The following is a 25,428-nucleotide window of genomic DNA, read 5'->3' as shown; positions in this document are numbered from 1 at the left end:
AGGGGTTACAGAGTTTTTATAGACAGACCATAGTGGGCAATACTAGCTGCTAATAGGCTGGTTTAAACTAAGGGAGGGGGATGCCTGACCTTTACACGGACAGGCATGACGAAGCAGGTTTGCAGGGGCTGAGCAATTGCAGACAGCAAGACAAGGGTGAGGGAGATAAGCTGCAGCTCCTAGTAAATTCCCCACTTTCTGAGACTACGTGACCTATGTGATCCAGACTTGGCAAGGAGCCCAGCTGAGTTACAGAGGCAGAAGGAGCAGGAGGTTAGGTAAAATTTTAACTTTTCCTCTTCAGGACCACCAGTGAGAGTGCGAGGGTGAGTGTGAAGTCGCTCAGTCGTGTCTGACACTTTGCGACCCCACGGACTGTAACCTGCCAGGCTCCTCTGTCCATGGGATTCTCCGGGCAAGAATACTGGAGTGGGTTGCCATTTCCGTCTCCAGGGGATCTTCCCAATCCAGGGATAGATCCGCGTCTCCTGCATTGGCAGGTGGGTTTCTTACCACTAGCGCCACCGGGGAAGTCCCAGATCCCACATCTTCTGAGCTGAGCTCAGGGCACACATAGGGCCAGCCCAACCTCAGACTGCGGTCGTCCCTCTGCCCTGCTCCCGACGGTACGGCCCAGGCAGCCTACTGAGCTTCCATCCCTGCTTCCTCATCACTTATTTTGGGTTTCCAATGGAGACTGAAGTCCCAGTTCTTCACCTCCTACGGACCTCATACCCCAGCTGTGTCCTAGAGGACGGTCTGAGCCCCTAGACTTATATTCCAGTTGGAGCACTGACGGCACCCAGGCGCTGACCCCCGCCTGCCCCCGGCCATGGCCCTGGACTCTGGGTCTTCCTGAGACCTGGCAGCTCTCTCCGTTTTGCAGCCTGGTTTGCTTCCTTGAGTGGCCCTGGCCCCCAGGCTCACCTCCATCCCCGTCCATCTCCTCCTGAGGCCCCACGGAGCCTCCCTGGGTAGCACTTCAAGCTGTAGAGGCCCGCTCCCCATCCCCACCCCTGCCCCGGCCTGTGTCTTGAGCTTGTCTGCTCTCCGGTGCCTGTGGTCACTCAGATGGCCTCTAGGACTACTGAGTGCACCCGGGCAGGTCTCTTCTTTTTTTTTTTTTAAATAATTTTATTTATTTATGATTTGGCTGCACTGGGTCTTTGTTGTGGCACGTGGGATCTAGTTCCCTGACCAGGGATTGAACCCTGGCCCCCTTCATTGGGAGCTTGGAGTTTTAGCCACTGGACCCCCAGGGAAGTCCCAGGTCTCTTCACTTCTTTGAGGCTTTGCTGCCCAGTTGCCAAGCAGGAGTAACGGCACCTCTTCTCAGGGCTGGCCTGAGGATTACCTTGTCAAAGGCTTGGCACCAGCTCTGCCACACATCAAGGGCACCGGTGGAGGAGCTGGCGGCCTTGCAAACGCTCTTTCCGACCAGACAGGAGGACCCAGACACACCCGTGGAAGTCAGGGCCATCCTGTTGCCAGGCACAAGGGTGCCGGCCAGCAGAGCGAGGGTGAGATGTGGACAGGCTGACTCTGGGTCGTGGCCCGGCAAAGTGGAGGCATCCAGGAGACACCTGAGACGTGGGGGTGTGCATGCCAGGGAGGCAGACGGAAGATTTAAGAGATCAGAGCTCAGGGAACCGGCGGTGGGAAGGTGGGTGGACTGGGCAGCGCCCTGGCCGACAGGTCCAGACCCGCGCTGCCAGCTGGGCCGGCACCACCCTTATTCCGGGCGTTTATTTCTCTGTGGGCCTCCCTCCAGGTTTGGTGGGGCCCTGGAGGGCTGGGACCTGCCTTGGCTTTATGCCTGCTCCAGATCATGGTGTCCAAACTCGGAGCCTGCACCAGAAAGTAGAGACGGAGAAGCTGGTCAGCGTGGGGGGAGACGGTTGTGGGTGGGTCCCTGCGGGTGCTGCTCCTCTTAGGGACCCTGGCAAAGCCCGGCTGAGCAATAAGAGCAGGGTCTGTCTGGCCACAGCCCCAGGCTATAGGACCTTGTTGGTGAAGACTGTAGGGTTTCTCAAGACCTTGAGCAGTTCAGACTCGGCTCCAAAGCCTCCATCTTCCTCCTCCCTCCCCGAGGTCTTCCCAGATCCTCCTTCATCAGGGAGACAGTGGGTGTGGGGGTGGAGGGTAGGAGAGGGTGGTGGGAAGGGCACAGACAAAGGAGAGGGCCGAGGCAGGCGTGGCCGTTCCTAGTGAGGACAGGCAAGGCAGGCCCTCCTTCGGCCACTGCTTCTCCCATCAGGTCGTTCGTTGCCTCTCTCTTCCACCAAAGCCTAGGCCACACCTGCTCTCGTTCTCCGAGGGGCACTCTCGGACCTGAGGACCCAGGTCCCATGCTGCCTGCACGGGCTGGACTGGGGGAATCTCCCCTCAGAAAGCCCCCTGGGGTGGCCACACCTCCCCTCCCCATCTACCTGGTCCAGCCCCTCTCCACAGGGATAATGAAGTTATGATGAAGTCAGGAATCTGAGCTCCCAGGAAGCCCCCTCCCCCAGTCCTGTCTCCCCTCACCTGCCCCATCACCCAGCTGGTTCCTGAGTGCCTAAGCCTGGGTCAAGTGCCTCTCATAGTTCCCCCTGCTGGTCCTGGGCGTTTTAACTGCAGTGAACAATCACTGCTTCTCTCTTGATGAACAAGGGGCACGGGAGGGCAGGGCTGTGCCTGGTGATGGAGGACACTGCACCCCCAGGACCCAGCCTGGGGCCTGGTGCCCAGCGGGCCCTCAGCAAATCTCAAGCCAGCACCAACCCCTTTTCCTTCAACAAACACACCAGGGTCTGAGGCAGGTGGTGGGCAGTGGCTTCAAACTTTATTTGAGAAAAACAGAAGGTACACGTATCAAAAGAACATAGAGGTTTGGCGGGTGAGGATGGTCAGTGATTACTACTTGAGGGGTGGGCCGCTGGGCTAAGGGCCTTTACTTGTTTGCGGGCTGTTCGGACTTCCCAGCTTCGGGGCCGCCAAGCTGGGCACGCGCCTGGAAGGTGACGGGAATGGTGATCTCGGCCGACTGGGTGGCTGACTTGGGCAACGGGGCCTCCACGGTGAGCGTGCCCTCAGGGGACAGGGAGGAGGAGACCAGGGTGGGGTCCACACCGGGGGGCAGCCTGGACGGGCGGAGAGGGTGGACAAGTTACACACCAGGGCGTCCCCGCGCGCCCCTCTCCCACCCCCATCCCCGCCCCCCAGATCCGGAGCCAGGACTCACGTGTATTTGCGAGTGAAGCAACGGGAAATGAAGCCGTGTTCGTCCTGCCTTTCCTCGTGCTTGCCTGGGAGGAGGGGGAGGGGAAGCAGGTCATGGGAGGCAGGGAGGGGCGGCCTCGCCGGCTGGCCCGCGGCCAAACGCGCCCCACCTGGTGGCCAGCAGTCCGGGCTGGCAAGACTGACGGAGGGATCTGGGTGCCCGAGACTGTCCCGGAAACTCAGAAGCTTTTGGAAAGTTCGGGTTCAGGGGCTTGGCGAGTAGGGGGTGAGGGTGGAAGCGCGGCTCGGGGCAGGCGCACACGCTCCCTCCGCGGACCCGGGCTGGGAGCAGGGACCGTGACGTGGGGGGGATGGGGGGCAGGGCCGGGAGGGCGACGCCTTCTGCAGAGCGACTGCGGGCCCGGGTGGGTGGGGCGCGCGCGGGGGGGGGGGGGGTGTCTGGTCCCTTGGGGGCGGGGCTGGGGTTGAAGGGGGTCTCCGCTGGAAGGGGGCGTTGCTTTCCTCAGTGGAGACTTTTTAGGGCTACAAGATCCCTTAGGAACTCCCAGCAACCCCCAACTCCAGGGAAGCGGATACAGACCAGGGGTAGGGCGAGGAGCCCGGGCCCAGCTCCGGGGGCTCCCCCCACCCTCCACTCCCCACCGCCCGGCCTCCGCTAAGTTTTCACTTTCCAGCGGCCCCCTCTCCCCGCCCACGTTTCAACCCAGGGCTCTTCCCCGGGACCCGCGAGAGGCCAGCGGCCGGCGTCCTCAGTCCGCGGGGTGGGGTGGGGGGGTGCTCACCAGTGATCTCCACCACGCCGTCCTTGGTTTTGACCGTCAGCTCCTCGGGGGCGAAGTGGTTGACGTCCAGGGACACGCGCCAGCGGTCGGCGGTCTGCTGGATCTCGGAGACCCCGCTGCTGAGCTGCCGGCTGAGCGCGCGGTTGTAGGCGGGACCCTCGATCGCGGCGGCGGGCAGCGCGCGCACGTAGCCCGGCCATCCGCTGTGGCTCAGCCACTGCGACCACTCCTCGGGCAGCCGGGGCAGCCCGAAGGCCTGGTCGAAGAGGCGGCTGTGGGCCGGATACCAGTCGCGGAAAGGGTCCCAGCTGGGGCCCCGCAGGAGCGAGAAGGGCACTCGGCGCTCGGCCATGCTGACTGGTCTGGGTGCGTCCGGAGGAGGCTCTGAGAAGCGGGAGAAGTGGCGGGTGCAGGACCCCACAGCGCTTTTATGGGCCTCCAGCCGGGTATTTTTAGCAGGCGGTGTTTCAGGTCTCTATTAATGGCAATGACTGGCCAGGGGCAGCCCCTCCCCCTGCATTACCCCCCCCCCCACTGCATACCGGGGCGCGGGGCGGGGCGAGGAAGGCCCTGCCCACATCTGGAACCTTCTCTTGTTCGAGAAAACAAATGACTAGAGTCCTGTTGTCGGCGCACTGCCCCTCCTCGGAGGCCTGGGTGCTAAAGCGCTGGGCCGCGATCTGTGGACAGTCGGGGAGGACAAAGCCGAGAGAGAGAGAGGTCGGGCAGTTAGTCCCAGGCCGCACAACTAGGAACTGGCAGAGCGAGCCAGGATTTGGACAGCAGTGTGTCTGTGAAATAATGCCTTCAGAAGCAGCGTGGTTAGGGCCATCTCCGGAGGCAGACCGCCTGAGTTCACATACAGGTTCTGCCACTCACTGGATGAACTTGTGCAAGTTGAGTCTTTTGCCTCAGTTTCCCCATCGGGAAAATGGGGATGATGATGGTGGTGATGATAATGCTTTCATTGCTGCGTTAATTTGAAGATTCAGCCACTTAATGCAAATAAACATTTTAGCCCAGGGTACATGATAATGAATATATTGTTATTATTAGCCCCCTGAAGTTGAAAGAGGGGGCAGGAAAGAGAGCATATGTGTCTCCCTGTTGCAGAGGCAATGGTGTGTGTAGGTTTGGCCGTTTGCCCCTGACCCCCAGTGGAGTAGACTCAGATCACAAACCCTGAGGGCCAGTGCTGAGAAGGGGTCAGGAGGAAGGTTATGATCAAGTCTCCCCATTACATCTAGTTTTCTGAAGGAGCCCTCGACAGGGGAACTTGAAATGCAGCAACCTTGAATCTAGTCTGGGCTTTGCTGTTTGTGTGATTTGGGCCAATGCTCCTTTCCCTGTTTGCAGATTATTATCTCAGAGCCTGTTCTGTTGAATATTCCCACAGACAGGGAGAGGGGGCAGTTCCTTCAAACTTGCTTGGAGCCTGAGGCCCGCCTCTTCTGTCTGACTGCCTGTGAGATCCACGCCCCCACTACCCACTCTGGGAAAGGATGCTGCCCCTAGCTTCCTGCCATAATCCTAACATTCTCTCTCTCTCTCTCTCTCCTGCCTTCTTTCTGACATATGTCTTGTATTCCTCCTTTTTCAGTGAGGAAGCAGGTTTGGAGAGATGAAATAACTGGCCCACAGTCTAGCATAAGACACTAGCGGGGTAAGGCTCTTTCTCTAGTGCTCAGGGCTCTTCCCCTGGTTGGGCTCCCACCTTGGGCTCCTCTTGTTTTCTCTCCTCCCGAAACCCACTCTGCTTGCTGCCTGCCCCCCGCCCCCCGCCCCCCAAAGGGTCTCAGCTTCAGGAAGCCCCAGGCCTTAGCTCCCTGGCACTCCCAGCCCCACCCAACCCCAGCTCTTAAAGTCAGGGTGAGGTCAGGAGCCAGGGAAGGCCCTCATCCACTCCTGCTTGCCCACCTCGGCCCAGACTGGAGCCCAGGTGCCCCTCCCTTGCCGGAGCTGTCACGTATAATCATAGGTGCTTTCAAGTTCGGCCCAGCCACGCTCTGGGTGGGGGCTGCCTGCCTGGCTGCCAGCACCTTGCAGACAGAGGCTCCTTTCAGAGCTTCCTTCGATTTGCCTGAAACCAGGGTGGGGAGGTTCCATCCCTGTTGCCCCAGCCAGGGGAAGTTGTGCAACCCAGAGCGCCTCCCCCAGCGCTCGCCCCATGGCGGTGGGGGTGGCAGAAGACAGAACTGAGAATTCACATCTTACTTTTTTTTTCAACACCATGGGACTTGTAGGGTCATAGCTCCCCAACCAGAGGATTGAACCTGGGTCCTTGGCAGTGAAAGCATGGAGTCCTAACCAATGGACCATCAGGGAATTCCCCATGTCCATCTTTGGTGGGTCATTTCTTGAGGGACTCTAATCAGAGCTGCCAGTCACAGGGGAGGGGACCTGGGTGGCTCTCGGTGGTGGTAAGAGGGGGTGAGCGGGGCAGAAACTGGGTTTTGGGGTCAGACTGGGTGGGGCGTGAATCTGCTGCTGTTCACTGGCCTTCTGACCTCGCTGAGCCGGCACGTCCCCATCTACAATCCGCAGATAACCACACACCCATCTTTCAGGGCTGTGCTAAGTCTATAACCTGATAACCTGGTGCTCAGAAGTGTTCATTGTTATAATAACAAAAGAGGAAAGAGGGCCTTTAATCTTGGATATTGAGACTTAGATTAATGAGAAATACCTAGGTGGATGCACTTTACAGCACATTCAAGAATCTTATCAGAGTCTCATTTTGGAGATGAGAAAACTGAGTCACAACTGGCCTAAGGTCACAAGGCTGGTGATGGGTGGACAGCTTGGAACCTGGGGCCTCCTGCCTCTCCGGCCTGGGAAGCCCATCCAGGGAGGGCTGTGGGCTGCGGCGAGATGAGGGGTGCAGCCCAGGGTTACCTGAGGGACAGGGACGGTGGGGCCGGCCTCTCTGGGGTCACTTCCAGCCCTGACCAAGCAGAGCACCTTTCTTCCATGGGACTGAGCTGCCAGGGGTAGCTGCCAGCAGTGGTGATTTAACTCTGCCCCCAGGGATTTCCCAGATGCCAAGGGGTTGGGGGGCAGGTGGGCACTGCAGGGACTCCTTAATCAGAGGGCCCCTCCCTTCATCCCCAGCCTCAAAGTCTGGGGTACCCTGCAGCAGCCTGGAGACCAGCCTCCTGGCCCTGTGCCCGAGGCCTCAGCCACATTAGCCACTCCCTTGGCAGGCCTTTGCCAACTGCGACTGTTCCAGCCCCTCCTTCCTTTGGCCCAGCCTCAGAGAAAGCTCGAGAGTGTTCAGGCAGCTACCGGAGCTCCCAGGAGAGGCCTGACAGCTGATGAATTGCTAGTCGCTGGGCCTGCTGGGAACTAAAAATGTGGGCAGCCATAATTAGACAGCAGGGGGGTGGGGGGCAGTGGGTCTCTCTGGAAGCATCTAGATACTTCTCCTGCAGGAGTTCATTTCCACAAACCCAGCTCCTAACTAAGCCTTTGGCTTCCTGCTGGCCTGGGGGGGTCACCTCATCTCCATCATCACTGAAGTGGGGGGGGCACCAAGGAGGGGCCGGGTGGGAGGGCTGGGGTTCCATCCTCTTCTTCCCGCCCTGCTGTCCAGCAACAAGAATCTGTCAGGCTTGGGAGTCTGGAGATGTCCATGTCTCTGACTGTGACCTTGGCCAGGGGCCGGTCTCTATGACTCATTTGCTTCATCTGTACGGTGAGACCATTGGACTGGATGTTCTCGAAGACTCCTTCCAGCGCTGGTGAATCAACAGATTCTCCTCCACTCTCTCCCTCCCTCCCCCCCCCACTGCCTGCAGCCCCTCCCCCCAGGGATGTGCGTATGGTGAGAGGAGACAGAGGGGGCCAGAGGATGCTGAGATGTGGTCTCCCCAGTGGGCGTGGCCGTTGGAGGCAGGCGCCTCGGTGGCAGGAGCACCCTCATGGGCTGGGCATCCTGAGAATCCTGTCCCAGGTGGAGGGGAGCTTGGCAAGGGAAGGGCAGGTGCCTGGTGATGAAGCTGGTTTGCCGAATATGCCCTTGGCTGAAGGGAGGCCGGGCAGGAGGCCAGGTGGCTTCCAAGAGCATTTCAGAGAGGCAGGCGAGGGGGTGTAGTCAGCTGGAACCCCCAAATTGGGCATGTACACTTGTGACCTGCTACCCTGGGCCTGGGGCTGTAGGAGACGGTTAAGAAAAGGGGGAGGATTTGCCAGGAGACAGGAAAGCCTCGTCCAGCCTCCTGGCTGCTGTGTGCGTTGGGAGAGAGTGGACGGAGGGGTCCCTGAGGCCCCGCATGCAGAGGAGAGGACTACTACGCCTCAAACGCCACATCTTCCAAAGGTTCCCCCACCCCTGCCCCCATCTCCCCTCCTTGCTACCCGATATGGAATTCAAGTTTCCTGTTTTCCTGCCTGCCTTCCAGTGTTTTTCCCTTTTCCCAAGGTCAGAGCAGAAGAGTGTCGGCTGAACCCTCTGTCTGGGGGAGGGACGGGCGGGGGATGGGGGCGGCTGGTACCCTCCCTGTCCTTTTCAGGGGAACAGGTGCCAAGCACCCAGCGAAATGCTGAGCAGGAGAGCTTCGGGCTTTCAGGCTGACACGGACCCTTCCCCAGGGATCTCTCCTCTCAGTCCTGGCCAGTTTTGTTTCCCTTCTGGCCGGGGACCAACCCGCAGTTTTTTCCCTTCTCTCTGTCGCCCTCTAGGGTCTTCCTGCCGCCACCTCGCCCTTCGTCTCCACCCTGCCCTACAGAGGCCGGAACCCCTCATTTCTCAGTTCCCTCGTTCACCCCTTTACTCATTCAACAAACATCTCAAGGGTGCCTGTTTGCGGGATGCAGAAATACGAAGGCACGGCCTGGGCTCCAGAGGCTCACAGATTTAGGGTGAGCAAGACATGCCAACAAATAACTGCATCGACAGTTTGATGCCCTGGGACTTCCATCGGGTTCAATTCTTGGTTGGGGAATTAAGATCCCATGTGCCTTGGGGCAACTGAGCCTGCAAGCTGAAACTACTCCACACAAGAGGGTCTCCGGGCTCCACAACAAGAGAAGCCCCCAAGGTGCAATGAGAAGCCTTAGCACTGGGGCTGGTGGACTGCAGGTGGGGAGAGAGCAGAAATGAGCCAGTCATGTTGCCCAGTCCAAGGTCAATGGGCAATACCCCCAGCACTGGGCGGGACATCCCTTGAGTGATGAGGAGGCTGCGCTGAGTTTCAGCAACCCCTATCGGATCCACAGGTGCTTCTGGATCAGCTCACCCTCCATCCAAAGGTCCCGGTCGCTCATCCCATTTTATAGATGAGGAAAATGTGCAGGGCAGAGATGGGGGTTCTACCCGAGATGCAAGCTGGGAGCTGGCCTCGAGCCTGGGGGCTGGAGCACAGGGGCCACCAGCAGAGGACTGACCTCACAAGGCCAAGAGGGCCCGTGGCCCCCGGCTAGTGGCTGGTGCAGCTGGACGAGCCTGCAACCCCGTCTGCCCAGACCCCGTGTTCCCCCTGGGTGTCACCTCCCCTCTGTGGTCAGCAGGATAGAGGCTCCCAAAGAAGTCCTATTGGAGAAGGAAATGGCAGTATTCTTGCCTGGAAAATTCCATGGACAGAGGAGCCTCGTGGACTATAGTCCTTGGGATGGCAAAGAGTCAGCCATAACTGAGCGATTAAACAACAGTACCATAGCAAAGACCCAGTGCTGCCAAAAACCCCAAACTGTTTGATGCCCTACAGGCAGGAACAGACCCAGGGCTGGAGGAAACCAGGGGGAGTGGCCACTGCAGCTGGCAATCAGGAAGTCTCCTTGGAGGAGGAGGCAGCTGAGCTGGGCCTAAACCGGGAGCTCCCAGGTTTAGGACATATGCACAGGGCATATGGGGGGCCAAGGGACCCTCCAGGGAGGAGGGTCCGCTGGAGTCAAGGAAAGGGATGGGAGTGGAGGTTGGAGGGTGGTGGGAGGAGAGGATGGCAGTTTCAGGCGGGGCCATTTGGAAGGCCTTCCAAGCCCTATGCCTGGTGGATGTGGTCCTGGGATCCTCAGGGCGGGGAGTTCTGCTTCATTAATTCCAGTACTGGGTCCTCAGAGCACATAGTAGATATTCAATAAGCCTGTTGGGAGGAGTGGGGGAAGGGTCAGATTGGCATTTTAGATATGGTGGGAGGGGCAGGCCAGCTAGTGAGGACATGGGCATGGGAGGAGGGGTCGTGGGGAGAGGCCAGGCGCCAGGGGCAGGGTAGAAAAGGGAGTGGTTCTGCCTGGTCACAGTCTGGCTGTGGGGTGTGGATGAGGAAGGCTGGGCAGGGAGGGAAGGGAAGGGAAGGGGGAAGGCAGAGGGGCAGGGACAGCTTTGGGCTGGGTGTGAGACAGGCTGAACTTGCATGCCCACCTTCGGGTTGTTTCATGCCCCTCCCTGCCTCCCTCCAAAAAAGTGGCATCTCTAGAGTAGGACCCAGTCTGCTCTCCCTGTAGCCCCAACCCTTGCCTGAAGCCCAGTTCTTGCTGAACCGGTGTAAAGGGTTAAAGAGATCACCAGTGCTTCTTTGAACAGCTTCCTCAGATCAGAAACAAGCCAGTGGCCAGAGGCCTCCTCAGGTGCCCCTTCCAGCCTGAGGGAAAAGAAACTAGAGAGGGGTCATGTGTGGACACTGCCGTAGGCTTCAGGGCACGGCACCCCCTCCCCGGTTCTGCAGCCCAGCCCAGACCCAGGACATCTCCTGTGTCGGGGCTCATGCAGACCAGAGCCGCAGTCACGTCCACCGCCCTCTCAGGAGAGGTGGGCCGGGGTTCTTGACCTGTGGGGCCCTAAAGGACTGCAGTCTGTGAGATACCAAGCTGCCTGCAGATGGGGGCGTGACGGCCTCCTTTCAGATTCCCAGAGAGCAGCTGATTCAAAGCAAGGTTAGAATCTGTCACTCTTAGAGGAGAAGGAAGATGAGCAGAATGTGTGTATTTGTTTAGATCTACATAAAAGAATCTGTCTGCAATGCAGGAGACCTGGGTTCAATCCCTGGGGTGGGAAGATCCCCTGGAGAAGGGAATGGCAACCCACTCCAGTATTCTCGCCTGGAGAATCCCATGGACAGAGGAGCCTGGTGGGCTACGGTCCAGAGGGTCGAAAGAGTCAGACATGACTGAGTGACTAACACACACAAGTAAAAGAAAGAAATACAATGTAAGTAGCTATTAAAAACAACAGCAAAAAAACCACACCAAGCTCTCCCATCCGAGCTCCCATCTTTCAATCCCCATCCTAGCCCCCAGCCAGGGCTGGACACACAGTGTTTTCTGTAAGCGGCCCCCCATGGGTGACTTGCTGTAGGGCAGGCAGGCCCTGTGCAGAGCACTTTCAGGACAATATTCCCGCTTTCGTCTTCCTCCCAGCCCCGCGTGGAGCCCGGATTCACAGCCAGTGTTGTTCTGAGCTGTGTTCCAGCTGTTCTGAACACCCCACCTGTAAGGAAGGTCCTGCATGTGGACTTCACGTCCCCATTCACTGCTGAAGTGAGGCCGGGTGTGGGGGGGTCAGGGAAAGGGGGGTGTTCAAAGCCCACAGGGCGGGTCTTCCCTGGTGGTAAAGTGGCTGACACTCCGTGCTCCCGATGCTGGGGGCCTAGGTTCCATCCCTGGTCAGGGAACTTAGATCCCACATGCTGCAACTAAGACCCGGAGCAGCCAAATAAATAAAAGTAAATATTAAAAAACAAAAACAAAGCCCTCAGGGCCTCCAGGCTGGGAGGAGGAAGGCCTTTTGGGGGCCCCCATTTCTCTCCCCACCGACCTGCAGACTCATGCATGGAGGCACGAGGTGGAGGTGCCGCACCCTGGTTCCCCGGTGCCCGCTCTTCTCCTGGGTCCCTCTCATTTCTCGGAGGGAAGGACCCCAGGACCCCCTGTCTCCCTCCCTACACGCCCCAGGTACTCAAATCCACAGAGGCCTGGTCTCACCACCTGCCGTCCGGGCACCGAGTGTTTATTATTTAGAGTCCAATTTCTGTCCGCACCGCGGAGAAGGAAGGGGAAATTGGGGGGGTGGGGTGGGGGGAGGAAACCCGGATCAGACCCCAGACCCCTCCCCCCACTGGAGCCCAGGGCGTCTGCCCTGTTGGGCCAAGGAAGACTTTGTGAGATCCCTGAGGGCCCCGGGAGGAGGGGGCTGGGAGCAGCAGGAGAGGGCTGGGGGCTCACTGTTTCCCCATCCGTCCGTCTGTCTGTGCCCCAGGCCACCACCCTCAGTCTAGAGTCTACCCTTACTTCGAAGGGCTGTAGCACCCCTCTCTGGGAGAGGAGGAACGAGTGCTCCCCCTGGCTCCCTGCTCGCGTGGGCACGCCCTGGAGTGCACGTCATCCTATGCCCACGCCATCTGACCCAGGTCCCAGCCACCGGGCACGCCGGGGCTCCGGAGCCCACTCGGTCCTCCCACTGCACTGCTGTCCCCCCCACAGGCTCCTACTCCATCCCCCCCTTCTCTCTTCCACCTTCTGATCCGGACCCCATTTGATCTCAGGGTCAGAGGCAGCTGGGGTCTGTAGGGCCCACCTCGGATCACGCAGACGGCCTGGCTGGCAAAGCCCTGGCCCAGAAGAGCACAGGGCGACGGCTGGAGGGGAGAGCCTGGCCTGGAGAGGTGGGACCTAGGGTGAGCTCCCTGGGCCCACAGGCTGAGGCTCAGGGGCCCCACCCAGTCTGGGCACTCTTGGGCCAGGGAAGGGGTTTGCGGAGGCCGTGAGGCCAGCCTCCAGCCCGCAGCCAGGGTCCTCCTGCAGCCAGCTCAGAAGGAAGGGGTTCCCCAGCCTGGAGGGTGGTGCACCAAGGGTTAGGCCGTCCCTCCTTTTGTCTAACTTAGCTCCGGCCTGCTGTCCCACTCTGTCTGCCCAGTGCTGGAGAGGAACTGAGGACCCTATGGAGTGGCAGGGGAGGCTCCCAGGTCTGGCACTTTTAAGAGGGTGTCCCTGGCTCCACTGGACTGAGGTCCTCAGCCTGGTGAGCTGGCATCAAGCAGGAAAGGGTGATGATCCCTGTGTTCGAAACGGCTCTTTGTTCCCTGGACTGGGTGGGTGAGCAGGAGGTGGGGTGGGGACCCTCTAGAAGCAGCAGAATCCAGCTCCTCTTTGTCTTCAGGGCACCCACCACCCTCAAGGTCTTCCCCTGTCCCGGGACCTCTTTGTCGCAGTGGGGTGCAGGCCCCACTGCCTCCCACGGCTCCTGGGGCCCGAGCCCTGGCCTTGCCCTGTGCCAGGGGGCATGAAGCTGGGTTCGCTGGGCTCAGAAGCCCCCACTCTCTGAGCTGCTCCGGCTGTGGTAGCTGGGAGTGGGGGTCTGGGAGGGACTTCGCGTGCGGCTGCGGGTCCGACTGCGGCTGCTGTAGCTTCCGTGGCTGTGGCCGGGGCTGGGGCTGTGACTGGGGCTCCGGCTTGAGTAGTCGCTGCTCAGGCAGCTGGAGGAGGACGAGGGGCTGGGTCGGTAGTAGGGGATGGGACGCTTCCGGGCACTGCCGGGAGGGAAAAGCCAATTACAGGCCATTCGGGGCCCTGAGCTCTGCCAGTCCCGGGCCCTCACTCCGGCCCTGAGCCCATCCCCAGCAGTGGCCAGGGCTTCCCTGCCTCAGTTTCCCCTGACCTTGGCCTTGGAATTCTCCCCGCCTCCACCCCTGCCCCCACAGGATTAGACAGGCAGTGGTTCCTAGCCAAGTTCACGTTGATCGCTTTGTTTTTCCTGCAGGGAAAGGGGACCAAGTCTCTGCTTGATCGAAGCAGGTGCTCGATAAATATTTGTTGAATAAACGAAACTTTTAAATATAGTCAACTCACATCAGCCAAGCTAAGCAGCAGCTTCTGTGCCTGGGAGGGTTTGTGAATACGGCTCAGTCCTGCATCTTTGTTCCCCAAAGAATTGAGGATTTTGGTTTTCAGGTCACTCAGAGGGAACAGGAGGCCGCTGGCCACTGCTGCCCAGGCCCAAGCCCACCAGCCCCCCACACCTTACTCCGCTACCTCCCCCTGGCCCGGAGTTAGTCTGAAGCCAGGAGACTGTGACCCAGAGGAAAGAAAATAGAGTTAAGGAGGCAACAGTGCCCCACTGCATGGGGTTAATTCTGAGAAAGAAAACAGGTATAAGTTAGTTGGCAGGGGAGGAGGAGGCAGCCTGGGAGCGGGCAAAAGAGGGTGCCAGGTGGAAGGCGTGGAGGTCTAGCTGTCTTAGGGCACCCTGCTTATGTGGGGTATCTAGTGGAGGGGATAGCCCAAGCCTGGTGGGTTGGCCTCTAGCTCTGACAGGAGAACTGAAGCCCAGAGAGGCAGGTTTATCTCCTGAGGCAGCCCAGCAAGGCTGGAGCAGAGCCGGCCTCAGCATTTTGCCTGTGGCCCTTTACCCCATGTCAGGGACCTGGGGCTGCATAGAGATTTCCACAAATGCAGACCATCCTCTCACCTGGAGACCCAGGCCCAGAGCCCCCAGTCCTGGCAGACTGTGTGGGAGGGACTGGCTCCTCTCCCAACTGCCCCGGAGACCAGACTGCTGTTGCCCCCTCCTCCAAATTCCCCCCCAGGGTTGGGGGGCAGGGTGGGGGGGCTGGGAAATGAGCAGAAAGAGTTAGTGAGAAAAGGAAAGGCAGACAGACAGCTGAACAGAGCCAGTCAGCTCACATGGGTATCTCCCCTGCGGCCTGTGGAGAGGGGGTCCACCTGGCCCCCAGGCTGGCCACAGGCCACTCAGCAGGCTGGACCTTGAGATGAAGGAGAAAAGGAGAGAGACATCATTGCCAGGAGGTGAATGAGGGGCGGGAAGGAGGAGGGAGGGGCTCCAACAGGGATGGCTGGAATCTTCCAGAGCCGAACTCCTTGCCTGCTGCTGTCCTCAGACGGAGTACCGGCCCCTCCCCTCCCTCCTCCTGAGCCTGCCCCTGTCTTCGCGTCCCCCCCCCCCCCCCCCCCCATTTCCCTTCCCCAACCCCCACCTCCTCTCCTCCGGCGCCCCCCCCCACCAGGTTCAGTGGGTGGGGGACCCCCGCGGTCCCCCGCGGCCCGGCCCCTGCCTACCTGGTGATGCGCCGCGGCTCCATGAAGCTGGGCGAGTCCCGGCGCCGCTTGCGGATGGGCGAGTAGCTGCGGGAGCGGCGCCGGGCGCGGGCGGCCTCGGCCTCGGCGTGCCTCGCGCGGCTCTCCGCGTCCTTGTCCCTGCGGGGCCCGGCCGGGGGTGAGCGACGCGGCCCGGCCGCCCCCGGCCGGTCCCGCCGCCGCCGCCGCCGCCACCCCTGGGCCCGCACTTACCGACCCAGGGTTTTCTTGGGCGACGGCGAGCGGCTGGGGCTGCGGGCCCTCTTCTCCGCCGAGCGCGAGCGGGATTTGGAGGCCGAGCGGCTGGAGCTCCAGGAGCGCGGGTGCGGGCCCGGGCTGCGCGACGAGCTCCTCCCCTCGGGCCCGCCGTGCCTGCCCGGGGACGGCGAGGTGCTGGCGGGCCGGGCGCGCGGGGCCCGCTCCTTGGCCCTGGAGGAGGGGGCACGGCGACAGGAGGGGGGACGCTCAGCTGGTAGAGTGGGCCCCGAGCAGGGGAGTGGGGGCCCCGGGTGACAGAAAAGGGAGTGAGGGGGCCCCCTCGAGGGGAAAGGTCTTGGGAGGGGAAGGGGTTCTATGGGGTTGGCGATGGGACGGTGGCGGTGTTGGGGGAGGGGCAGGCAGTGGGTTCCAGGAGGAGGGAGGGGGGCTCTGCTGGGGAGAGAGGAAATCAGTGAGGAAGAGGCCTTTTCCGTGCTGTCGAGGGAGAGTGATCTTGGGGTTGGAGGGGCAAGTAAGAAAGGAGGGTTTGCTAGCGTGGGAACACGGTCTGGATCTCAGCAGGGAGATGGGGGAGAGGTCTGCTTGGGGGAGAGGGAAGGGATGGGGCGCTCAGTGCGTGGGGAGGGAGGACCACCAGGGAGAGGAGACGGCTCCGTGGGGGGGAGTGTTCCCTTGGGGAGTGCAGTGCTCCGTCGGAGGAGGGCGATCCGCGGGGTGGGAGGAACTCGGTGCGTGGAGAATGACGGGGGCGAGGGCCTGGTGGGGAGAAGGGGCTGGCGGGTGGAGGGGGGAGTGTTCAGTGCGGGGAGGGGCGAGGGCTCCGTGGGGGAAGAGTGTTCCGTCGGGGAGGGCAGTGCTCCCTCGGAGGAGGACAAGTGAGGGGAAGGGGCCCGGTGGGGAGTCGGGGCTGGGGGAGCAGGGCTCAGGTTCAGTGCGGGGAGGGGAGCCCCAGGCGGGTCCCAGGGGCCGAGCCCGCTCACCGTTTCCCGTGCCCGCCGTGGCCTCGCTCGGAGCCGGGCTCGGGCCCGGGGCCGGGGGCGCCGCCGCCCGAGTCGCTGCTGGAGCGGGCCCTGCTGAGCGAGCGCGACGAACCCCGGAGCTGCGCGAGCCGGGCGCGCCGGCGGCCCCTGCGGCGGGGTGCGGACGCCGAGGACCGCGATCGCCGCCTCCGCCGCCGCCGCCGCCGCCGCCTGGCCGCCCCGCCCGCCGCGCGGCCTCCTCTGCCCCGCGACGACGGCGCCGAGCGCGGGCTCGGGCTCTCCTTCCCCCGCGCGGGCGGCGTGGCTGCGCCGGCCTCCGCCTGGTCGCGGGCCCTGGGTGAGGGCGAGCTGGGCTTCTGACGGGGAGAGAGGCAGAGAGGGCACGGAGCGGGGTGGAGAGGGGACGGGGCGGGAGCGACAGGGGCGGGCAGAGATGGGGCAGAGACGGAGAATCCAGTGGGGGCAGACAGAACCGAGCAGAGAGGAAAGAGACGGGGGAGAGGTTAGCGCAGCAGAGAGGAAGGAGAAGACAGACGGAGAGAGAGGACAGATCCAGAGGAAGAACGAGAGAGGGCGAAGGGGGAGAGAGCGGGCGGGTGGGGCGGGGGGAGAGAAGGAGAGGGAGCTTTCACCGGGCCCGGGCCGGGGGCCTGCCAGTCCCGGAGCATCGCACACACGGTTCCCCGCGCCTGCCCTGCTCTGCCTCTCCTGAGTGTCCACCTTCTGGCCTCAACAGTGCAGCTCATGCAAGGTTCTCGGCATGCAAAACACAAGAGGGACGGAGCGGTGGGGTCTGGGGGGGGGGGGCTGACAGGGAGGGGCATCCAGGAAGGGCACGGGGGGGGCTGGCATCGCCCCCCACCCTCGACGGGATGGAGGATCCCGGCAGAGAGAAGAGAGAGGGCCGGCACCGGGGAGGCCCGGCCAGGGCCAGCCCACCAGGCCAGGCCGCCCAGCGCGTGGGGGTGGGTCGGTGGGTGGGGTGGAGGGGGGGGGGCACACGGCACACAGATGGGGGGGGGGCGGGGCGGGACAACTGAACTCAAAACTGAACCGAAGAAAGGGAGGAAAAACAGAAATTAAAAAAAAAAAATCCACAAATGTCATTAGATACCAAAAATCAAAAACAATGTCTGAATTCCTGGGGAACTGACATTTTTCTGTTAACATTTTTTTTTTTTCTTTGTTTTCCGACCCTGCAGAGATCTGTGGAGCTGTCAGTAGCACCTGACTGTCTTTCTGTTTCTCTCTTTTCTTTTCCTTTCTTTTTCTTTTTTTTTAAGTTCTGATTTTTTAAGTCCCTCTTGGTTAACGTCCACTTACCAATAAAGTGGCACTTCCTCCTTTAGTAGGTAAGATGTGTAAGAGAAGGGAAAAGTGTGGTAGCGTAAGTTCATCATTAGATTCACAAAAATGCAAGAGAGATAGAGAGAGAGAGAGAAAAACGCAACCACCCCATTCTAGGCCAAGAGGAGGCCACGCCACCTCTGGAGGAAGGATTGGCAGCGCCTGGCTCCTTAGGCCTGTGCCCAGGGTCACCTCTGGAGCGACCGCTGGATAGAGATGTGGAATGTTTTTCCGAAAGTGGACTCAGGACACAAGGATCGGGCTACAGAAAACCGGAAAGGGCACTTGGTACCGTCAGAAGAGCCCTGGCTGGGAACCAGGGCTCTGAGAGCCTGCCACTACCGAACTCACTGAGTGACCCTGGCCAAGTCGCTTGCCCGTAATGGGCCTCAGTTTCCCATCCACAAAATGATAGGGCCAGACTTTGCTTCTGGCTGTCCCTTCCAGAGTAAATGTTCCAGGATTCCCTGACTCCCCTTGCCATCCCCCTCCCTCCACAGAACTGACCCTTCTTCTTGTCCTTGGGCTTCTGGCCAGTAACAGTTGATTGAACTTGTCTGTGAGTCTGTCTGTCCCTCATTCCTCCCCATCCCTCAGTCACCAGCACCAACTTAACTTTGAGCACCTTCAGGGCCAATTTGGTGTAGGAGTCAGCTTTGTAACCTCAGTTTTTGTTTTTTTTTTTCTGTACCACACTGGAGCAGCATGTGGGATCTTAATTCCGCAACCAAGGATCGAACCCATACCCCCTGCATTGGAAGTGCAGGATCTTAACTACTTAACCAGGGAAGTCCCCTGTAACCTCAGTTTTTATCACAGAACTTGGCATCTAATAGGGCCTCGATACAATTTACTGAGGAAGGAAGACATGCCCTTTCACAGGCCAGGGCCCAACCAGGGAGTCCTGGGAAAGGGGCAGGGTCTGGTCTAAGCTCTTTTGGCAGCCTCTTAGGAGGAGAAAGCAAAACCAGCCACCACATCTCAGGGCACCTTGCTGCCAGGGACCGGAAGGAGTGTGGCTTCCTTGATATGGCCCTGGGTACTTCCGGATGGGGGGGGTGTGGGGGGTTGGGGGTGTCAAGACTTCTCTGTGCAAGCATGAACCCATTGACCAAGAAATCAGCTCCCCTCAGGACGGGGCATAGCTAGCTCGTGATTGGTGGCTGCAGCAGTTAGCGAACACCAGCCGTAGCGGGGAGAGAAGCTGTTCAAAGCCCAATGGGCCATGAAGCCCTGGGAGAGCCTCTGTTTAGAGCAGAGGCAGGCATAGGCAGGCAGAGTGGATATCACTGGGGATTGGGGTGCCCCTTGAGCACCCTGACCTTCCTGATCACCAGCTCACCTCTGCTGGGAGAGATGGAGACTGGAGTGTTCGGCCATGGCCCCTCTGAAATGGCAGTCCATTCTCAGTAGACATCACCAGGAGACCCTCGTCTCCTCTAACATAGACCCCCTCCACCCCAGGGCCCACGCTTCCAGAACTAGGTTCTGTTATCCAGCATCCTTTTCCTTCCAGAGGAGGCAAATGAGAAAGAAGTCTACAGGATCCTAACCACTGAGGTCCAGGCCCCTGGACCAGACCCCGGTGCAGATCTGGATGCCTTCTGCCTAGCATGTCTTGAAGTCCAAGCTCTTCCCCACTTCCCTCTCACCTCCATCAAGGCAAATGGTTGCCAGAGCCCAAGATGATATTAACTGGCAAGGTGGAACACCTTGGGGCTAGCTCTGATTTGAGTTCGCTACGAAACCTTAAGGAAGTGATCAACTCTGAGAACCTCAGTTTCTCTGTTGGTATGGTGGGGGATAAGTGGATCTTTGCTTGGTAGGCCTGTACAGGGGTTGAGAGACTCTCTTCAGAGGTCAACTGACTCATGGTCCCTTTATAGATGGATAGGGTCAGAGCAGGGCAGGAAGGCCTGGGGCCCCATGAGGTATCACCCACGTGCCCAGATGGAGGAGGACAGGAGGAAGGCTGTGCTGGACAGGGTGGATAGCACCTCCCTGAGGAGACTTTCAGAGCCCATCTCACCCTGATCCACCCATGCCTCCAGAAGCCGAGGAGAGTCACCCTGATCCTGCCAGAGGGTGAGCCTCATGTCCAGCTGGGCTCTCATTCTTCTAGGGACATCCAAGTCCAGACACCATGGAACTTCATAGCTGGACAGGACTGGTGGCCAACGACCTCCAAACATCTCCAGAAGCCTGCTCTTAGGGACTCCTGTCCCTTCCTCCTCTTTCCCCTTCTTCTTTCCCACAGCCTGGCTAATTCCTATCAGTCCTCTACCCTAGCTCAAGGCCACCACCTCCAGGAAGCCTCTCTTGATCCTCACCCTGAGTTGGGTGCTCTCCTCTATGATCCCACAGATCCTTGTTCTTTCCCTCGGTGTGGACTGAGCCAGGCTGTGCCACGGGGGTATCATGACCAGCAGGAACTAGCTCCTCATCCATGGTTCATCTCTTCCCTCCCATCATTCTGAGTGATCTTTGTTAGTCCTCCGGCCTGGCAGGTGTGGGCTGTGAACCCAGGTCTGCCTGCCTCTCCCTGGCACGGACACCCAGATGGGGCCCAGCATGGAGGAGGGCCAGCCTAGTGTGTGCATGCATGAATGAAGGGCCTCACCTGCCTCTGAGCCTTGCTCTCAGGAGCCTTTCTGCTCCTTGGTACCACTTGCTACCTGGCATCCTTTGCTTATTATGTAAGACATTTTTTGGGGGAAAGACAAGAATAGCAAGGGAGGGGGTGCTCACCTGATCCTGGTATCCTTTAGGACAAGAACAAGTGAGGATCGGGAACCATTACCCCCTTTAACTCAGCATCTGAAAATCCCATTTCAGGAGCCCTGGTCACATCGGATACTCCTTGAAGGTGAGGCCTCCACTCTCCCATGAGGTTGGGACAGAGTCTCCTCCAGCAGACCAACAGCGCTTTTTCCCTCCCTGAACAATTTCCTTCTCTGCCCTCCAGAACCACCCAGGAATGAGGGATGCTCTGGTTGGTGACCTCCCCAGGACCTACCTCTGGGGCCAACATGGGGGCGGAAAGGAGAGGATGAACAGGCAGCCTTTCTCCTGTCAAAAGCTCAGGATGGAGCCCCACTGAGGCCTCCCAAGAGCTGTGATATCAAACTTCTGCAGCGGCTCCCAGGTGGGACAGGAAACAGTGTCAAGGGCAGGTATGGGGAGGTGAGGTCCCTGAGGACCGACTCCTGATGTATATCCTCTGTGTGCCTGGATGAGCACTGAGCTGGGAGTCCCAGGTCCCAGGATCAAGGCCTAGTTCTGCCTCAGCATCTCGGGGGGACCCTGGCCCCTGCTGACTGTCCCTTCTGGATCATTTGCACTGGGGCACCACGTTTAGCTCAAATTTGGAAGAATGGAAGGATGCTGGGGGATTGAGGGAGCCCCAGTCTGGTTGGATTATGGTCCAGGCAGTGGGCAGGTGAGCTGACTGGTCATTCCCTCCATCTCTCAGATTGCCCCACAGAGACTCTGCTAAGCAGGCCACCCTCCTGAGTACTTCCGGTACCTGTTTCTGGTCAGCTCGTGTTGCCCCTGCAGTTCAACTACCATTTAACACCTGAAAGACACAGCAGTGAGGCAGTTCAGCCCTGATGCCAGCTGCCACCCCAGAGTCTGTGGCTCCCTAGTAAAGCTCCACCTGCCGCCAGGGCAGGACCCAAGGAGTCCAGCAGGCCCTGGAGGGTGGGACAGAGCTGTTTCCTCAGACCTGACCTCAGCCAAAACTTCTTCCAGGATCTGGAGGCCAACAGGCCCAGCACAGACCCCCTCCAACATTGCTTATTGCCCAGGGTGGCTCCAGGGATGGGCCAGGGTGAGGGGTCAGGGGCTTAACAGCTATTCCAGACAACAGAAATCAAACTGGCTCGACCGCAGCATACAATTCACGAAGGGAACACAAACTTGGAATGCTAAACCACACAGAAATGCATTTGGACAACAAAATGAGAAAGAGAGAGGGCCGTGAGGGAGGGGCCAGGGGGCAGGATGGAGAGGAAGAAGAAGGGGAAGGTGGGAAAGGAGGGTAGAATGAACCAGAAAAGCTGTCGGGGGTCGGGGGGCGGGGGTGGGAGGGTGGAAAGTCAAGAAAACTAAACGACAAACCAGGAAACACAGCTTTGCAGCTCATTTGGAGAAAATGCAAGTTACAAATGAGTAGTCACTAAAAGAAAGAAAATGGGAGGGGGGAGAAAAACCAACCAGAGCGAGATTGAGAGATTGAGAGAAAGAAAACCACATTCAAACCAAGCAGAGTGGCGGGGCTTATCTGGAGATGGGAGCGGCGCACAGCGGAGCCGGAATACCTACCTTCTCAGTGGTCAGGGACGGGAATGCAATAATAAAAGAGAAAAGAAGGTCTCCGCATTGGGAATGCAGAATCGGGGAAGACAGTGACGCTAAGCTGTGCTCCCCCTCTGAATCGGCACAGGGCAGCCTTGCGGGCTTTCAGTCTAGTCCCAGGGATGGGAGTGAGATCCTGCCCAGCCATTTCTGTTTGCTTTTTTTTTTTTTAAACCCACACGCTCCAAGAGTCAACCTTTCCTTAACTCTTTAAACAACAGAAAACCTCCAGAGGGCATGCAGGAAGCAGCTGATGGGAACAGAACCACAGCACGGGTGAAGGAGGGGCTGGCAGCATATGGGGAGAGAGGCCCAAGTCAGGGGGGAGAGGTGGTGAGGAAGAGACAGAGAGACACGCACATAGAGACAGACAGACCGAGAGACAGACAGACAGACATAGAGAGACAGAGAGAAACAAAAGCAACACAGACAGAACGGGGAAGACAGAGGGGAAGGTGGACCCAGACGGAAGAGAAAAGCTGTTTAAACAAGGCCAATCAGAGTGGACTGATGGGGTGAAAGGGATCACGCATTTAAAAGGGAAGGCAACCACCGACTCAATTTGGAGGACGGGCTCAGCCTCAACTGCACTTTACCCCTGGCTTCAGTATCGTTTTAGCAAAATTCATCCCTCCTGTCTTCTGGCTTCATTCTGGAAGAAATGCCAAGATGTCCCTTCCTATCCTTCCTGTCCCCCTCCAGTTGTGGTCACTGCTCTTTCCTGGGGGGGCAGGGTAGGGTGGGAGGGGGAGGCTGAGATGAGGCAGATTGGGGAGATCCACGGGCACCTTTTCTTGGGGTCACTCTAGGCCACCCATTAGATGATGAGACTTGAGCCCGAGGCAGAGGCCAGAGAGAGCCTGGGGGCCTTGCTCCTGATGTCCTCTGCCATCCTCACCATACAGCGAGGCTTCCTTCAACACTTCGGATGCTAGGGGCAGGTGCTGCCAAGGCAGGTGGCCCTACTGCCTAAGGCTGCAAAGCCTGCAGCCTGTGTGTTGGGGAGGGCAGAGCTAGCAGGTATGTTCTTGGGGGTGGAAGGAGGCAGGTGAGATGAGATGGAAGGACTTGTCCCATGAAGTCATCTTACTTGTCTGTCCCATGTAGCGTGCTTTGAGTCCCTCCCTTCCCTTTCTGAGCCTCACTGTTTATTTCCCCACATGTATGGGAACTGTGGGGGCGTGGGGCTCTGTGGGTCTCTGAGGCAGCAATCCTGTAGAACTGGGCCGTGTAGTGTTGGGCCCACCCATAGCCTGGTCTTGGTGCGGGCAGGCTCCTGTGCTGGGGAGCTGAGACACCCAGCAGCCACCTCCCACATCCTCCTCCTCTTGCTCAGGGCTCCTGGAGTGGGTTTTCTATTGACAACCCTCCCACATCTTGGCTGTGCCTGGGGGTCTTGAGGTTAGAAGGCTGAGGCCTCCTCTTGGATCAACCTCTAAAAAGCGGTGTGACCTTGAGCTGGTCACTTGACCTCTCTGAGTTGCAGAGAACAATAAACAGCAGAGTCCAGAAATCCCTCTGGGGCTCAGCTCTGCCCTGGAATGGGACAACTAACAGATGTGTCAGGAGCTAGCACTCAGTCTAGCCCAGGATGGACTTTTTTTTTGCCTGAGAGTATCTGACTTTGCAACCCTCACCTGAATTAAACTCTATCGTGTGTCTTCAGCTCCCTGCTCCAGGGCCTCCTAAGGATCTGAGACCTGGAAGGAAGTTCCATCTTATCCAAGATAGAACTGAGAAAGTTCAGGGCCCTGGGAAGCGATGGATGACCTCTTGCCTTCCCTGTGTCTCTCAGCTTCTCTCCAAGGTTCTGTATAGACTGAGACATGGACACACCATCTTTCATTAATTTAAAAACTGAAGCAGTCCCAGCTTATGCCCTGAGGTGGAGGGGAGGGCTGGCTGGTGCCCAAGATTTGGCAGGAGCTGTTGGTACAGGAGCCTTTTTTTTTTAAAGAGTTATCTTCCCTTTTAAATCCTGATTACAAAGGAAAAAAATATAGATATGTATATGACTAATGTTCACTTGAGATTCAAAAACCATCTCTGCTTTAGAAGGAGCAATCCCCACAGTAACACACACAAAAGCAAAATTCTAGAACAACATAGAAGATAGAGGAAAAAAAAAACCCCGAGAGATGCTTTGCATTTCTGTACATTATAAAACGAAAAAAAGAAAGGAAATACAAAGAAAAACAAAATAACAGGGAAAATTACATAAACTTCCCCACCCTCTTCCCTTGCCGGCTAAACAAGAAATGGAATCACAGTATTACCACGTTTCAAATGGGAGGCTAAAAAAAAAACAAAAAAAAACATAGACGGGGTTAAAAAACGGTGAGCTTTTTCTTTTCCCATTTGTTTCTCTCTCTCTTTTTCTTTTTTTTTTCTTTAAAGGTAGCATCCAAGAATACCACCCCACCCTCTGGTAATTTTTCCCAAAGACATTTTTGGTTACTGGCCAAAGTCTGTGACCCCAGAGCCCACCTCACCTCCCTGGAATGAGAACTCATGTCATTTCACTCCTCCGAAAGGATGTGCAGGCAAGAGGGGATGAGGTTTGGGTGAGAGACCTGGGATGTTCCGAAGTCCCAGACCTCCTAGAGCGCAAGGGTTAGAGAGGATCTGGGGGGCATGCTTGGTGGGAAGAGTAACAAAGTGCTGTCATCTAGAAAACCCCCAGGGCAGTGCCAACTCCCATGTTTGGTAGGGAGACAGGACTGGGGTGCTGCAGAGGCTTCCTCCTGGCTAGGCGGCCTTCCCTGATTGCCCTCTCCTGGGGTTTTACTTGGTTGGCCATTTTGTCTGCACAGGCCCTGGGCCCTTGCAGGGTGTTGTTCCAGCCTCCAGGGCTGGGGGCAGGGGTAGGGGGTGGGGGAGGTGGAAGGCCCTGATGGAGAGAACCTGCACTTCTGTGCCTGTCAGAAGATACGAAGTTTCCAGGAGAAGGTGTCTGGGGCGCTGTGCTATTCCAGCTCTGTGCCCATGGGGTCGGGGATGGGGACACTCTATGGGTTTTGCCCAAGTTGGACGTCTCCTCCGTGGCCTGCAGCATCAGTCCCTGTCCTGGCCACCCTCAGCTACCTCTGTGAGCCCTCTCCCACCCCCAGACAGACCCAGGGACGCGGGAGTGATCCTCCCCACATAGCCCAACGAGGCCCAGGAGCCTGGCACCCTGTCCAGGTGGGGCGGTTTCAAGACATGGGATGTCCTTAAATAAAAATGATCTTGAGACTCAGAGCCTTTTGTCAGCTGCCCTTGGCTTTCCTCGCTGAGGCCATAGGAGTAAGGGTGTTTGAGAAAAGAAAAGGAGTGAAAGGAAACAGCCAAAAATCAAAATGAAACTGACCAACACGTACATGTTTGCTGCTGAGACCTGAGGTCTGGGGAGGGACAGCACCCCCCTCCCCCACTTCCCTACTGAGGCTCCTAGGGGTAGCCTGCAGGTCTGGGAGGGGGAACCTGCCGGCCTACCCACCCCAAGCCCCCTGTGC

At 58.8% G+C, this 25,428-nt stretch overlaps 2 protein-coding genes across 3 annotated transcripts in view; both read right to left on the bottom strand.

The window, feature by feature from the left end:
* Nucleotides 1-2,802: 2,802 nt before the first annotated feature.
* On the bottom strand, nt 2,803-4,508 carry HSPB1 (heat shock protein family B (small) member 1). The gene is made up of 3 exons (XM_043915028.1): nt 4,005-4,508; nt 3,224-3,287; nt 2,803-3,122 (listed from the first exon to the last, which is right to left on the bottom strand). The coding sequence occupies exons 1-3, from the start codon at nt 4,354-4,356 to the stop codon at nt 2,933-2,935; spliced, it is 606 nt and encodes a 201-aa protein (XP_043770963.1). The 5' UTR covers nt 4,357-4,508; the 3' UTR covers nt 2,803-2,932.
* A 7,409-nt stretch (nt 4,509-11,917) lies between these two features.
* The window catches only part of SRRM3 (serine/arginine repetitive matrix 3), a 53,989-nt gene continuing 40,478 nt past the window's right edge, over nt 11,918-25,428 (bottom strand). For both annotated transcript variants that reach the window (XM_043915026.1, XM_043915027.1), the window contains 4 exons: nt 16,229-16,584; nt 15,243-15,458; nt 15,012-15,149; nt 11,918-13,465 (listed from right to left, as the gene is read on the bottom strand). In XM_043915026.1, the coding sequence (XP_043770961.1) occupies nt 13,240-13,465; nt 15,012-15,149; nt 15,243-15,458; nt 16,229-16,584 (936 nt within the window). In that variant the 3' untranslated portion in view covers nt 11,918-13,239. The remainder of the gene's footprint in view (nt 13,466-15,011; nt 15,150-15,242; nt 15,459-16,228; nt 16,585-25,428) is intronic.

This window comes from Cervus elaphus, chromosome 10 (assembly GCF_910594005.1).
Source record: "Cervus elaphus chromosome 10, mCerEla1.1, whole genome shotgun sequence".
NCBI lineage: Eukaryota > Metazoa > Chordata > Mammalia > Artiodactyla > Cervidae > Cervus > Cervus elaphus.
Note: the sequence above shows the minus strand (reverse complement) of the source record. Positions and strands in the feature narration are given on the sequence as shown.

Excerpts from the sequence above, each read along its gene's own strand:
- HSPB1 (XM_043915028.1), bottom strand. The coding sequence starts at position 4,356 with ATGGCCGAGCGCCGAGTGCCCTTCTCGCTCCTGCGGGGCCCCAGCTGG. Across the intron at positions 3,288-4,004 it reads CGGCGTGGTGGAGATCACTG|GCAAGCACGAGGAAAGGCAG; the intron begins GTGAGCACCCCC and ends CCCTCCTCCCAG. Across the intron at positions 3,123-3,223 it reads TGCTTCACTCGCAAATACAC|GCTGCCCCCCGGTGTGGACC; the intron begins GTGAGTCCTGGC and ends CCGCCCGTCCAG.